At 37.7% G+C, this 16,486-nt stretch overlaps 1 protein-coding gene across 3 annotated transcripts in view; it reads right to left on the bottom strand.

Annotated features, from left to right (window-relative positions):
- Window positions 1–16,486, bottom strand: part of GAS7 (growth arrest specific 7) — a 280,930-nt gene that overhangs the window by 101,836 nt on the left and 162,608 nt on the right. For all 3 annotated transcript variants that reach the window (XM_020965897.2, XM_020965899.2, XM_020965898.2), the window contains exon 2: window positions 16,268–16,388. In XM_020965897.2, the coding sequence (XP_020821556.1) occupies window positions 16,268–16,388 (121 nt within the window). The remainder of the gene's footprint in view (window positions 1–16,267; window positions 16,389–16,486) is intronic.

The raw sequence follows: 16,486 nt of genomic DNA, 5'->3' as shown, positions 1-16,486 counted from the left end.
TAATGAAAAGAAAAGCAATGTTATAGCATTATAAAAGCAGAGGTGAACAGAAGGGTGAGAGCTAAACAAACAAGAGCTTAAGCAAAACAACTGCTGTATTGTTGGTAGTAGACAGAAGAGATGGAGACAAAAAGCTAAGGGGATTTAGCAGTGAATTTATGAAGCTCATATGAGGGTACAGAAGCAGACAGGCATGCTAAGTTTGGTATTGACTATGGTGAATTTGAGGTGACAGCAGGACATCCAAGTGAAAATATCTAGCAGTCAGGAATGTTTGCTCAAAGATGGAGAGGAGGTGAGAGGTCAGGGCTGCAGACAGGAATTTGGAAGTCATAATAACAATCATATTAATAATCATATTTGATTACATTTATTAGTAATCAGTTTACTAAGAAATATTTTCACACTTTCCTTACTCTTTACAACAACTCTCTGATGGGGCAGGCATTTTTATTATTCCCATTTCATAGAGAAGACAGAGAAATTTAAGTGATTTTCTTAAATTTACACGACTAAAAGATGCCAGAGCTGAGAATCAACCATGGGCTATGTACTAAATATGGACTAAACATACCAAAGCTGGTGTTTTTGTTACTATATTATTGGCAATGGAGGGATAATTGAATGCGCAAAAATTGAGTGAGTTCTTTGGGGCAGAAGATATTAGGAGGAGCAGTCATAAAGGTAGAAAGAAAAGTAAGTGACCAATCAATCAAGAAGCGTCTCTTAAGCACCTACTACTACTATTACAAGTTATTGTGCAAGGGGCTAGGGATATGAAGACAAAAAAAAAATTTCCTCTCTTTAAGAAGCTTGCATTCTATAGGGGAATATATGTGTATATATGTGTGTAAGCATATGTACATATTCTTTCATACACACACACACACACATATATAAGAGTCTACAAAAATGAGTATGAGATCAATACAAGGGAATCTGGTAGTGGTGGTGGGGTACACGGCAGACAGTGTTTGAGCCGAACTTGGAAGGAAGCTAGGGAGTCTATGAGGTAGAAGTGACTTGGGAGTTCATTCCATGCATGAGGGACAACCTGTGCTAGGGCATGGGGAATACAGATAAAATACCACATATGAGGAACAAGAAGTGGGCCAGTCTATCTGGATTGCAACGTATGGAAAGGGTAGGTTAGGGAAAGATTGTAAGGGGCTATAGAAGCCAAACAGGAGTTTGTATTTGATCCTAAGGGCAATGGAGATCATTGGAGTTTATTTAATTCTCACAACAACTCTAGAAGGTAACTGCTATTATTATCTCCATTTTACAGTTAGGGAAACTGAGGCAGAGAGCAGTTAAGTGACTTGCCCAAGGTTACCCAATAAGTAAGTGTCTGAGGCCAGATTTGAACTCAGATCTTCCTAAGTCCTATCCACTGTATCACTTAGCCACCTCTGGCCATGTGACTACAGAATATCTAGTTACAAATACCTACTAGGTAGTTGGAGATTCAGTACTGGAACTCAGGAAAAAGATAGGGCTGAATATATAGATCTCAAAGTCATCTGCATAGTGGTGATAATTATAGAGAAGCTGATTAAGTCACTAAGTAAGGATGTAGAAAACTGAGAAGAGAGACCAGGACAAAACCCTGAGAGTATAATGATGGCTAGGGAATAATACACTGATGGTTAGTAGATGTGATATGGATGGTGAGCCAGTAAAGGAGACTTAGAAGTAATGGTTAGAGCTAGACCAAGAAAGAAGATTCATGTACACACACAAAATCATAAGCAAATTATAAATTATAAAGATCAAGCATGACTAGAATGAAAAGATATAAGGAGACCCCCAACTCACCCCTTTGTGGAAGTGGGAGGTCCATAGGTGTTGCACATTGCATATGTTTTCAATGTATTGATCAATTGTGCTGATTTTTCCCCCTTTTGTTTCTTTTTCGACTTTAAACAATATTATTTATTACGTGGGATAGCTCTCTGGGAGGGGGAAGGACGTTGGAGAAAACCAAGATGATATAAATTAAAAAGGTATCAATAAAAACTTATAAAAAAAAAAGGAAAGGCCATCAGATTTGGCAATGAATAAGAGATCGCTGGGGATTTTGAAAAGAGTGATGAAGTTGGAGGCCAGATTACAAAGGGTAAGGAAAAGTACAAATGGAAATATAAAATGCAGACAGTTTTTTCTAAGTGCTTGTCTGAAAAAAGAAGAGATACAGGATGACAGCTTAAGATGATTATAGAGTGTAGTGATTTTTTTTTTTTAAAGACAGGAGGCCTGGGAGTGTTTGTAGGCATCAGAGAAGGATGCAGTAGATTGGGAGAGATTGAAGATTGAAGGGATGATACAGATAATCTGCTGGAGAGTGGGGTGGGGATAAGATTGAGGGTATATGTACAGGGGTTGGCCACGGATAAGAGAATGATCACCTCTTCATCAGAAATTGAAGTAAAGTAGAGAAAGGGGGATTGTGTCAAAAGGCTTTGAAACATAAAGGACAGAAAGAGAACTCAGCAAATATACTCTACTGTTGGACACTTTATTATTCTAGAAGTCAAAGGAGAAGTAAGATTTCAAGGATGGGACAATCAACAGTGTCTAAAGTAGCAGAGGCTAAAATAAAAGTTGTATGAGAAAAGGTCATTGGATTTGTCCACAAGGTGGACCACTGGTGACTGGAACAGAATTGAGTGCAGCAAAATGAAAGCCAGACCAAAAATGGTTAAGGAAGAAATAGAAAATGAGCAGAAAGAAAAAGTAGATTTAGAGTAGATTCAATCTGGAAGAGTGACTAATGATAGAAAAGAAATAGAATCACTCTATTTTCCAGCAGGGGGTAAGTATCACACGTTTCTATGTGTCTTTCTTCCTTAAATCATAAAACACTTCTCTTATCTCTTCCATGTCATAAGCTGACATATCAGGAGTGATATCTTAGAATGCTAGAATGCCAAAGCTAGAGAGGACCTCAGAAATTACCTACTTTCACTCCCTTGATTTTATAAATGGAAAAACCGAGGGCCTTAGCAGTTAACAATACCAAAATTCCACTTAGCTTTCCCAGACAGTATTCTTCTCACTTTGGTTTCCTTTAGAATGAGGCCTGCAGCATCATAACCTTTTGTTACAGTATCAGACAAAGATAACAATGCAGACAACACAGGACAAATGCAAAAATTTAAAGCTAATGCAGCCTTCTCTCCCACTGATGCACAAACATACACACTCACCTCCCACCAGAAACATTCAAATGTTTTATAAGTGACCAAAGTTTTGTTTCCCTATAGATGGTAGAGCTAAAATGCAATAGACTAATAGGAAGGAACATTATAAAGGATCTCAGATGAACAACACTGGGGGACTGGGTTTATGGAGCAGAAATGACCCAGAGGTGGAAAGGTAAACAGCAACACAGCAGAGGGGGTCAAACTCCCAGCCAGGGGGAGCAAAATTCCCAAGTGGGGCCTGACCTCAATTAAAATGTAACTGAGAAATGTTTAACAAAATAAATAATACAATATAAAAAATAATGTTAATTTGAGGTTTTCTAAATCAGTATCCTGTGAGAGCCATTTGTATTTGAGTTTGACACCATTGGTTAACCATGTCTGTCACACAGTAAGTGCTGAATAAGCATTTGTTATGTGATTAGTCGACTGAATGAAGTCCTATGAAGGTATATGTACTCACATGAATACACGTGCACATCCATGCCGTGGAATGAAGACCACCAGTCCTTTAGATATTAGATCAAACATCAAAAAGTTGAATCAGTTTTTAAAATGTCAATGCTAGAAGGGAGCCTTGAGATGCTTTAGTCCAGAGCCCTCATTTCACTTGTGAGGACATGAACATACTATCATCAACATATTTGACAAAGTCTCTCATAAAATCCCTTTTGGCAAAATGGAGAGACATTCACTAAAAATATTAGAGGAGTAAGAGCTGCTTGAATGACATTACCCCCAAAGCAGCCAGACATTAGTCAATCAAAGAGCATTTGTTCAGTGCCTCCGATATGCCAGGCACTCTGCTAATCACCAGAGATTTCAAAGCCGGAAGTAAAATCCTCCTTATTTTCCAAGTAGCTTACGTTACAATTGTGGAGACAACACAAAGAGAAAAACAAACAAACAAACAAACACGATATATTTGGTCCAAATCAGCTTGGAGCAAGTTCTCTGATCAAGCGGTCTAGTAGCCTATCTTTGTTCCTTAACTGTTCAGCATGTTTATCAATGCCTTAATGATGTAAACACAGAAGGTGTGGCTGTCAAAATTGCAGATGATGCGGAGGTGGGAGGGATAAATAGGGTCAGGATTCAAATCAATCAATAACAAATCAACAAGCATTTCTTAAGTATCTACTAATGTGTCAAGCATTATAGTAGGTTCTGGGGATGCAATTTTTAAAAAGGAAACAATATTTATACACAAGGGACTTGCATTCTGCAGGAGACAAGTATGCAAATATGCACAGAATAAATATAACCAGAACAAATAAATACAAAATAGTTAAATACAATGTAAATTGAAAGGAAGGGTGCTGGCAGCTGGGGAAAATCAGGAAAGACTTTACGCAAAAGATGACACTTGAGCTGCATCTCAAGGAAAGAGGGACTCTATGAGGTAGAGAAGACAAGGATTTGAATGTCAAGCATGGGGGATGGCCAATGCACAAACTACAATGAAAGGCCAACGTTGATAAGTTAAAATTAAACAAGAAGAATCAGTGTAGCATAATGGATAGAAAGAGCTGTCCTGGAAGTTAGGGAAGATCTGGGTTATAAAGTTTTATTTCTGACAGAAACCGATAGTGCTTTAAATAATTGGAAACAACTTGAATGTAGAAAAAGGACTGGACTTGTCTTTGGGCCCACCAGGCAGAACTGGGAACAAGGATGGATGGAAGGTGCAAAGAGGTGGGCTTGATAGAAGGAAAAACTTCCCAATTAAGAGCTGTCTAAGAGTGGAATAGATTTGCTTAGGAGATAATGGATTTCTTCTAACTGAAAATCTTTCAGCAGAGGCTGGGTGATTATTTGCCAGTGATATCAAGGGAATTTTTTTTTCAGGTATGGGAGGGGCTTCTGAGATTCCTTCCAAGTCTGAGATTCTGTGAAGCCCAAAGAAACCAAGTGAATTTGTTCAAAGTCACACAGCTAGTTGATGACACAACAAGAACTTCCTCGTTCCATTTTTTTTGGGGGGGGGTGAGGCAATTGGGGTGAAGTGACTTGCCCAGAGTCACTCAGCTAGTAAATGTCTGAGGCCAAATTTGAACTCAGGTACTCCTGACTCCAGGGATGGTGCTCTATCCACTGTGCCACCTAGCTGCCCCGTGGTTCCACATTCTTTCCATTTATTTTAAAATCCTAGACTCTTGTTGCTTGAAAGAACCTTAGAGGTCCCCAGCAAGTGATCAATTATCCATGCCTTTGCTTGAAGACTTATAGGGATGGGGGAATTATAAAGAAGCCTAATCCATTTTCATACAGCACTAACAGTTAGGCATTCAATAAGTATTTATTAAGAATAATGCTGTGCTAGGCATTGGGGAGTCAAAGACAAAAAAGGAAACTTTCTGTCCTTAAATTATATGGGGTGAAATTGGGTTTCTGTCCATTTATATTATATTATTAAATTATAAATTATATATTATTAAGTTATAAAATATAAATTATATTGGGTGAAATAACATACAAGTAAATACAAAATTTATGCAAAATAAATACAAAGTAATTTGGGGGAAGCATTAACAATAGAGGGCACCAAGAAAGGCTTTCTCATTCAGTAACAATTAGGAACACTAAATCTTTATATGAAGGGAGACAGTGCAGAAGAGTGGAAAGAATGCTGATTTAGAGTCAGAGGAGCTAAATTAATAAAATCCTTTTGTCTGCTAATTTGCAACCGGTGTGACCTTTGGCAAGTTACTTAACTTTCCTGGGCCTTGTTTTCCTCAATTGTACAATCAGTGAGGTGACTACATGCCTTCAAAGGTCCCTTCCATCTCTAAATCTATGATCCTATCACAGGGAAGTAGTAGGGTTTGTTTTCTCTCACAATAGATTGTATAGCTGCACTCTCTAAAAGAAGGGAAAAAAAGGCTTGCGTTGGTGTGGGGTGGGTATTTTGTATTCAGTGTCACCTTTCTGAAAAGCTTAAGGTGCTTATTAATTGCTATCACTCTGCATCCCTAATCTGGCCATATAATTCTTTCCAGTAGAAGGTGGAACTTTCCATTTATAAATAATGCTTTAAATTATTGTGAGTGTTGATTTTCACAAGGCTGTAGAAATGAAAGGACCTAAGCTATTTTAGACTACAGAAATAAGTCCTAATTTCACCACAGCACTGTAACAAAAGAATAGCCCAGACTGATGAATTCCTAAGGACAGCCAGTGCACCCGTCAACCAGATTCAGAAACAAAGGCATCGTGTTGCTCTTTGAGCACACATCAAACATCTCTATCAAAACATCATTTTCTTACAAGGCTGGGAAGAAATTCTGGGCAAGAAAGCTATTCTGGATCTCAAAGGACAAGCAGGAAATATGAAAATAGCAGCATTTGGGGGCATTTGGGATGGGGAGAAGAAAATATCAGAGGATCAGAAGCATGTGGTTACTAAATATCTTCCAGCAAATCATGAAGCATGAAGCAGTGGAAAGAGAATCATATGACCTTCATCCTAGTCCTGATTTTGCCAATAAACTGTCTGACTTTGGGCAAATAACTTCACTTTTCAGGACCTGTTTCTTGGCTGTAAAAAACAGCCATCGGACTTGAATCTCTAGGGTACTTTCCAGCTTGACATTTTATGATTCATTGATTCAAGTGTCTGATGTTCTTAGAGCCAGTATTGTCTATTTGAAGGAACGCTAAAGATTTTTCTTCCCTTTGATCACAAGATTTTGAGTTAGAAAGGACCTTAGAGATCACATAATTTTCCCCTCCTTCTGTAGATTAGGAAACTGAGGCCCAAAGAGAAGAAATGATTTGTTAAAAGCCACACAGGTATTAAGTATCAGAGCTGGTCTTCTTAACTTCAAATGCAACTCTTTCAATAACACCACCAAGTTCTTTCCATTTCAGCCCATATCTACGGTAAACTGAAGGTCTGGATATCTGTGGGACATTCAAATTGCTGCTGCTAGATGATTTGGTGCATATGTTTGCAATAATGGGGGACAGAGTACCTTACTCTTGAATAGTATCATATTTATCTGGTGGAGGAGGGAGGTTATATCTTAATTACTAAGACCATTCCTTGTAACAACAATGACAAAATAAAAATGGTAGCATTTTGCTTGGATTGGTGTATGTGGCATATTATTGTAATAAAGGATTATAATGAAGATTAATATTAGCTGCTCCTTTCCTGGGTGGCCCTACCCCAAAGTCCCTGAGAGTTACAGAAAGGCTACAGTTACAGAAAAGGTTACAGAAAGACAAGGTTATAGAAAAACTTGTTATCAGAATCTCTGCCCCCCAAACTGTTCAAGATGAAGAACACTGCAGTGTGCCTGACAGATAAGGGTATAGAAGAGATGAGTTAAATGGAGTTCGTTCTATGAAAGCAAGAAGAAATAGAACAGGAATTGAAACTTTTCGTCTTTAGCTAAGGAAGATAGCTGCAAAGCTTAGCATAAAAAAACAGATATAGGAAAAATCTTGAATACTATTTATAAAGATGATCTTACTGTTCTCTATATACAGAGCTGTCTTGAGGAGGTGGGAGGTCTGATCACGTTGTCTTTCTCCTCTAACACTTTCATATGGCAGAAATCAGGTGAAAATGAACACCAAGGGGTGCTATGGATGAGCAAAGAAGTTGCAGAAGAGTAGCCTGAGGGGGGTGCACAGAAAGTGAAGGGGAAAGGAGCACAGTAATCCACCTACTTTTTCTTGATGATGGTAAAGGAATTTGTGGGTTGATTTATGCATGTAAGCCTCTATTCCATCTCACTTTCTGTTCTAACTACTTCTCCCAACTTCATGCCATTGTACAGGCTGCCCCCAACAAACAGAATGCACTCCTTTCTAACCTCTACCTCATAGAAACTAGTTTCCATGAAAGCTCATCACAAGCATTATAATTAACATGAGGAGTTTCCTGATTCCTCTCACTGTTAGTGTTCCCCCAAATTATTTTTTATATGTTTAGTGTTTATATATATATGTGTTGTTTCGCTGATAGAATGCAAGTCCTTGAGGGCAGAGACCATGTAATTTTTGTCTTTGTTCAGTGCCAAATGCAATGCCCAGTACATAGTAGTCTTACATGACTACTTGCTGAGCAATTGATTAAATCATCCCCAGTCACTGCTAACAGGCTAGTTACAGCAGTAAGAAATGTTCAAAAGGCCAAGACAATTCATACCCAGGAATCCTACTATTATCTTGTATTCTAAGTCAGTGTCTACAGTGTATCTGTGTCACAATTTGCTATTTCTTGCCCATGAGCATAATGACATGAAGAAAAAAAAAAACTAGATTGGGTATCAGAAGACATAGGTCCTACTCCTAAGTCACTTCTCCTCTTTCTTCTTTAGTTAAAAGAGGGTGTTAAGACTATCTAGTCTTTTAGGTTATTTCCAAGGCATACAAACTAAAATGAATTATCTGCTGTATGGTGCTCACAGATCAACTACTTGATTGAGTCTAATCACTTTATGAGAAAGGAGGTCAATAAAGTGGCTTATTCACATACTCTCTTAATGTTTAAGACTGTTCAGACTGCTTCCTAGATTCCATCTCAAACTAAAATGAGAAGAGGTGGACACAGAGACACACAGAGTAAGACACACACACACACACACACACACACAGAATGTAGTGAAGCTATAAGCATGAGACTATACTTATACACAATTGTGGAAGTGGAGAGAGAAGTAATGAATGGGTTCAAGTTCTGTCTCCTGTATATCCTATATGGGACCATGGGAAAGAAACATCAGGCAACTCTTTAAAACTATAATTGCAGAAAGTAAGTTATAGATGTGAATCAGAAGAGATTCTTCTATAATGTAATTATAGGTCAAGACCCCCCAAAAAAGCCTTATTATTCATATATTTATAATAATTTATCTTTACTAATAAATATTAGGGGGAGCTAGGTAGCACAGTGGAGGGAGTGCTGGGCCTGGAGTCAGGAATACATCTTCCTGAGTTCAAATCTGGCTTCAGACACTTACTAGATGAGTGACCCTGGGCAAGTCACTTATCCCTGTTTGCTCAACTGTAAAATGAGTTGGAGAAGGAAATGGCAAACCACTCCAGCATTTTTGCCAAGAAAACTCTAAATGGGGTCACAAAGAGTCAGACACGACTGAACAACGACAATGAATATTAACAATATTGTTACCAATATTTATACAGTACAGTTCAGTTCCAAAAGCATATACACAACAGCTCTGGAAAACCTCAGCCTTCTTGTTTTTTAAGTTTTAGGTTTAGAAACATATTCTGTATACTAAGTTGCTAATAAAATGGACATTTGGGTGAAGGGTAAAGCATTGTCCTTAAAACTATGTAATGAGCCATTACAAGAATTATTATCTTCATTTCACATATAAGAGATGCTTGAGGAATGCACTTTTTAAACTTTAGAATCCAATGTGATTATGAAATAAACTTAATCATAATTGGAATATATTAGGCATGTTACTTTAGAGGAAAAACCATTTCTGAGGGTTAGTATGTTGTTATAGTAGCAACAGCAAGCATTTATTGGGCTCATATTGTAGGCATGCTATGGCAGTTGCTGTGGATACAAAGAATTAAAAGCATAAGGTCTTTATAGGCACTTAAACCTTAGTTAAGGAGTCAGGACAAATACATTTTTTAAAAAATCAATCTGTTAAACAGCCGTTAATGCATTTGTATATGTCATGGGAGATTGGCCAGAGAGGGCTGAATCCTGGGAACATAGTAAGACTGCATCTGGAACTGTCCGGTGATATGGAAACAACATGTTCATGGTCACAGGGCTACTAAGTCCTGGTTTGGGACTGAACTACAAGGCCACTGTACTTTCCACTATGCCACAATAGTTCCCAAATAATGATATAATGTTTGATTTACCAAGAGATTTCAGAGGTCATCCAGGCTAACCTCTCATTTTATACAGGATTCTCCTCTATATTTACATTTTATCACGTAGTCGCTGAACAAATTTAGTGACAGGGAAACTTGTCTCAAAAGGTAAGGCATGTATACACATTATATATGAACAACCCTAATTATCAGGAAATTCTTCCTTATGTAATTTGTGATCCAGAATGCCAAACCCAGGGCTTATGTGAACCAGGTTCAATCTTCAAGCCATCAGCAAGCATTATTTGTAATGGGAATAAGTTAGAAACCTTCCCAATAAGATCAGGAGTGAAACAAGGATGCTCATTATCACCAATATTATTCAATATTGTATTAGAAATGCCAATAGTAGCAATAAGAAGAAGAAATTGAAAGAATCAGAATGGGCAATGAGGTAATAATACTATATTTTTTTGCAGACAATATGGTGACATACTTGGAAAATCCTAGCAATCCCACTAAAAAGTTGGTTGAAACTATTAATAATTTTATCAAAGAAGCAGGATATAAAATTAACCCACATAAATCATCAGCATTTTAATATATCACCAACAAAACCCTGCAAAAAGAGATAGTAAGAGATATCCTATTTAAAATAACTGCAGACATCATAAGTTACCTGAGAATATACCTGCCAAGAGAAACCCCAGAATTATATGAACATAATTATAGAACACTTTTTATACAAAAAAGTTGGATCTAAATAATTGGAGAAATATTAATTGTTCATGGGTGGGCAGAGCCAATATAATAAAAATGACAATTCTACATAAGCTAATCTACTTATTCAATGCTATCCAAATTGAATTACCAAAGAAGTATTTTATTGAGTAACAAAATTCATTTGGAAGAATAAAAGAATATCAAAGGAATTAAGAGTGAAATGAGCAGAACCAAGACAATGTTGTATACAATAATAGCAATATTGTTTGAAGAAAAACTGTGAAGAGCTAAGTTATTCTGAGTATTGTAAATATGCAAATCAACTACAAAGGACCTTAGAAGGAAGATGTTATCCACCTTCAGGGAAAGAAATGATAAACAGAAGTATGTATAGTATGGTTTTACATACATATATGCATACATATTTGTGTTAAATGGTGGCCTTCTCTTGTGCGGGGTGGGAAGGCAGGGAGGGAAACAGTTTGAAACTTAAAACCCACCAAAAACCCCAAATTTGAAAAAAAGACTTTGAGCTGTATGAGGACACAGTTTCAGAGAAGTTTAGTGCTTTACTCAAGCTCACAAAGCTTGCTCTAAGTGGCAAAGCCATATAGTTTACCAGGTCTTCATACTCTAAATCCAAATGAGATACACTGAAACTTTAGCTCTACAATACACCAAACTCTGAGTCAGAACACCTGGGTCTATGATCTAGTTCCATCATTTACCAGTTTTGTAACTTTCTGAAAGGTACCTTACCTTGTCCTAATTTACTTCTCTAATTTTCTTACCTATAAAAGAAGGATAATAATACTTGTCATGCATCCACATAGAGTTGTTGGGAGGATTAAATGGGATGACATATGTGAAAGCACTTTGCAATTATGTTATATAAATGTAAACTACTGTTATTATAATGCATTATGGGGAGCTCAAATCAGTAAGATCACTGATTTACTATATGTGTGACCTCGGACAGATGACTCAACTTCAAATGACCTGTTTCCTAATCTATAAAACAAGGAGGTTTGACCAAATGGCTTCTAATGTCTCTTCCAACAATAAATCTATGATCTTGTGATTCTATGATTTCTAGTTACACAATATACTTCTTTTGTTAATAATATACCATCTCCAAATAAGCAAATGACAAGAATATTCTTTAGAACTTTTCATTCCTTTAACAGGGACAACCATTAAAATTGTGATAGAAACACACACACACACACACACACACACACACACACACACAGCTGTAATAGTCAAAATACTTTTCTCACTCCTGACAACTTCATTTGAGGGGCAGCACAATATGGTAGAAATTGTATTAGAACAGAATTCCAGACGCTTGGGCTCTAACTCTACCTCCAGCATAAACATGACTAGTTCAATTCAGCTCTTTAAGTTTTGGCCAGCTAAGTGGTGCAGTGGATAGAGTGCCAGACCTAGTCAGGAACACTCATCCTCCTGAGTTCAAATTTAGCCTCAGACACTTAACAGCTGTGTGACCCTGAGCAAGTCACTTTACCCTGTTGCCTCAGTTTCCTCATCTGTAAAATGAGCTGGAGAAGGAAATGGCAAACCACTTTAGTATTTTTGCTGAGAAAACCCCAAATGGAGTCATGTAGAGCTGGACACAACTGAAAAACAGTTCAACACTCTTAAGTCCCAGTTGCCTTCTATGCTAAATGAGGCTGGATGAAATGATCTCTCAAGCTTCTTTCCAACATTCAAGGTTCAAGATCATCTTACATGCCTCCTTTGAAACATATGTCATTATTGTTAGTTCCTACTAAAAAAAAAAAGCCTCTGAGACTTTACAGAGGAGATCGGGACAAGGGTCCACCTACCCCTTCAGACAAAAAACATTACAGCTAAGAAAATATTGATGTGTCCAGAGAAAAATGCAACAACAAAGCCAGATACACATAAGCAAATGTCTTGTGTACATTCAGTCCAACACCCCAATTACCACAATCCTTTTTTTTCAGGATACTAAAATAAGAAATGGGTATGAGCATAAAATAGAAAGCCTATTAAAGTAAGAGAATGTGCTGAATAAAAACATTTGTGAAGCTCTCACGTTTGTTGAACACAGATGGACCAGAAGAAAATAGATTAATACCTAAGGTGTGGAAGTCTCTCAGGCCAGCTTTTATTAACTCAGAATTGCTAGCGCTATACTTCTTTGTGAGAGTTTGGGGTGTATCCAATTATTTAGTAACAAATAAAAGCTCCTGAAAAGCTGTTAAAAGTGTTTTACTGGAAAAAATTACCCTGAAACTCACATTAATTCCTTGTGTAATAAAATAGGCTAAATGAGAATCACCTAGTTTAAAGAAAAATTAAAACAAGAAATCAAGTAAAAACACCAACTGTCTGGCATATGGGCCCAAAAAATAAAATGCTTCTGTAGGGCTACATTTGTAAAAACAAAATTAAAATAATTCACCCACCACCCAAAATAATTCACTCTTATGGCCTCTTGCCATAAGAGCTTACTATGGTCTTATTATGCTTTCCTTCTTTTAGGTGAAAGTGCAATACTCTATGCTTTTATTTCAATGAACTACCATGATTTTTCTGATTATTTTAATGTTTCTAGCATGCAATATGTTCAATCATTCATTCCATAAATTTTGAAAGCTTAGATAACTTTGCTGGACAAATTCCCTCATCTGTTTAAATCTCAGCTCTAGTATCTAGTACTACTGTGTGACTTCAATAAAAGTGTGTGCCCTACACCCTCTCCTCTTCCAAACTGTCTAATGACCATCTTGGACTTCTCATTCTCACTCCTCGTACCAAATCAGTTGCCAAACATTGCCATTTCTACCTCCACATCTCTTGCATTCAACCCCGGAAATTCTCTACTCACACAATTGCCACAATAGTTCAGGTTCTCATTACTTTTTTTTTTTTAAACAGCCTCCTAACTGGTTTCCCTACTTTCAAGTCTCTTTCCACTCCAGTCTATCCTATATGCTGGTATGGATTTTACCACGTGACTCTCTTACTTAATCAACTCCAATGGCTTCTTATTTACTCTGGGATTGAATATAACTTCCAATGCTTAGCTTTGAAAGCCTTTCATATCCTTGTCTCAGTAGCTACTGTTGACTTCACTTTTGCAACATCACTCAAATATGCCCCCTTCTCTCTACTACCCTGATAGCTTCTCATCACCTCAACCCTGAACTATGGTTGGTCTGCTGCTATGAGTTTCTCCCCACTCCAGTTCAGAGGCAAAAGTAACTTCCTAAAGTTCAGATTAAACCATATCATCCCCTACACAATAAACTGAAGTAGGTCCCTATCGCTTCCAAGACAAAACATAAAATTCTCTGTCCCCAACAACTTACCCCTCTCCCCATACACATCCTGCCATCTTTCCTATCTTCTGACACTTTACTCTGATCCAGAAGCACCAGTCTCTTGGCTATTACATAAACAAGCCACCCCATATCTCTTGGCTCCAGGTATTTTCTCTGGCTGTCCCCTATGCCTAGAATGTACTTCATCTTTATCTCTGCCTCCTGGCTTCCCTGGCTTTCTTCAAATCTAAACTAAAATATCACTTACTACAGGAAGCATTTCCCAATATTTCTTAATTCTAGTAATTTCCCTCTGTTAATTATTTATCCTGTATATATCTATTTGTTTGTACACATTTGTTTGCTTGTTGTCTACCCCCATTAGAATGTGAGCTCCTCAAGGGTAGGAAGAGCTTTTTGACTCTTGTATTCTCAGTGCGTAGGTGGTGAAATTCTGGAATAAAACAACACTCAATATCCCAAGAAATTGGCAGTAGTACCAGCCCAGACTTTCTCTCCAGAAGTGTGCAAAGCCCAACCTAACATTAAGTCCAAAGCAGGCAGAAAGAATGAGCAAATTTTAAAAAGAATTCTACCATAACAAGCTATTATAGTGACAGAGACATTCAAGACACAAACCCTGAAGAACTGGCCCCAAAGTATGTACAAGCAAAGCCTGAAAGAAGACACAGCTTGGGCACAAATTCAATGGGAATATCTGGAAGAGATGAAGCAAGAGTGTAAAAAGTTTTAGTAAATGAAATGAGAATGCTAGAGAGAGAAAAAGTGGGAAAAGAAATGAGAGATGTGGAACAAAAAATTGGAAAGGAATTAACAGGTTGGCAAAAAAGGTACAAAATTCTGCTTATCATAATGTGACAGTATGAAGGAGAGTTTAAGGAGACTTAGAGAAGAATGGTGAAGGTATTTGGGCTCCTTTCTGGGTGAAAGCAAACTATTCCTGACAAGTCTCAGCCACAGGAATAGAAAAAAAAAGCAATATTGTTAGCTCCACACTATTTATCTTAGACCTGGGCAATCTGGTCTAAAAAACTGACAACTAGACAAGTAGGATTTGCTAAAGTGAAAAATAAATGAGAGGATATTCCAAGAAGCAGAAAAAATACAGTATTCCTTGAAGTCTCAGAGGTCTGTCATAACTTGTTGATGTGTTTGTTTTCAAGAAACTTTTTATTTGTATAGTCCATAGGCCTTTTATTACCCTATTCTTAGAAAATCCAGAACTCTTTTTTACAAAGAGAAATCTTCTAGCCTCCTAAAAGCAAGGCTTTGGAAGAGGTCAAGGAAAATATCAAGTATTATAGAAAGGGGCAGAGAACACTGCTAGCTATCTCCTTGTATTGGAACAAAATACAGGGCTGCCTTGCCCTTAGGGTCTCAGATCTTTCCTTAGATAGTAAATGGTAGGAGGCAGCTAGATGGCACAGTGGATGGAGCACCGGCCCTGGAGTCAAGACAATCTGAGTTCAAATCCGACCTCAGACACTTAACACTTACTAGCTGTGTGACCCTGGGCAAGTCACTTAATCCCAGTGCCCAGCCAAAAAAAAAAAGATAATAAATTGTATGAATATTGCAGCCTGGTACCAGTTGAGATGAGAGTAGAGGAGAAAATTAGGTGTTAGGGGCTGGCTACAGGAGGCATATGGACATGGCACATCAGGGAAAGCTTCACAAAGGCAGAGGCCTGAACGTCGGCCCTGTAGGATCAGTAGGCTTTGGATAGGGGCAAAAGTTAAGAATAAACTTCTTTGGTGAGTACATCCATAATCTTACCCTCCCACAAAAACAAAACAAAACAAAAAACCCTGTCTGTCTCTTTATTTCAGTCCTCCCATTCCTTTCATTCTATTACTTCCTAGGTACTTTCATTATATTTATTTGTTTTTCCCCCAACTTGGTTACAACAACAATCACATCACCAAGCATACATAACCTGGCACTGTACAGTCTTCAAATCTGGACCCACATCAGCCCCCTAGTGCAACCCTTACTCTAAAAGTGTTCTCAAAATAGATATAAAATAGATATAAAAAAAATCTATTTTATATTAAAATAGATAGAAATCTACCACCTAGCATGCATTTTAGGGGTAACCAGTCTGTTCAGCAGAAACTTAAGAGGATAAAGAATTAAAGATGTATGAACACTGGGAAGTAAGGACATGATGTTTTCTCGAGTTGTACTCACCATTGGTGGTTGTGTTGACATAGTATCGGCGGCCCTGAGGAGACAGGTAGCTTTGCCAGCCGGGTGGCAATAAGGAAGTCTGATTTTCTTCTGCAGGCTGGGGGGGAACCATTCCAGGCTTCTGTTAGGTGTGGGGAGGCAAGGAAAAAGAGAAAAAGAGAAAAAGGTTACCACACAAATTTATTTGTTCAATAGTTGTAATCTACAGGGTTCCGGAAG

The sequence above is a fragment of the Phascolarctos cinereus genome, unplaced genomic scaffold (genome assembly GCF_003287225.1).
Source record: "Phascolarctos cinereus isolate Bilbo 61053 unplaced genomic scaffold, phaCin_HiC Scaffold_5;HRSCAF=322, whole genome shotgun sequence".
NCBI lineage: Eukaryota > Metazoa > Chordata > Mammalia > Diprotodontia > Phascolarctidae > Phascolarctos > Phascolarctos cinereus.
This window is presented reverse-complemented; position numbering and strand designations above follow the sequence as displayed.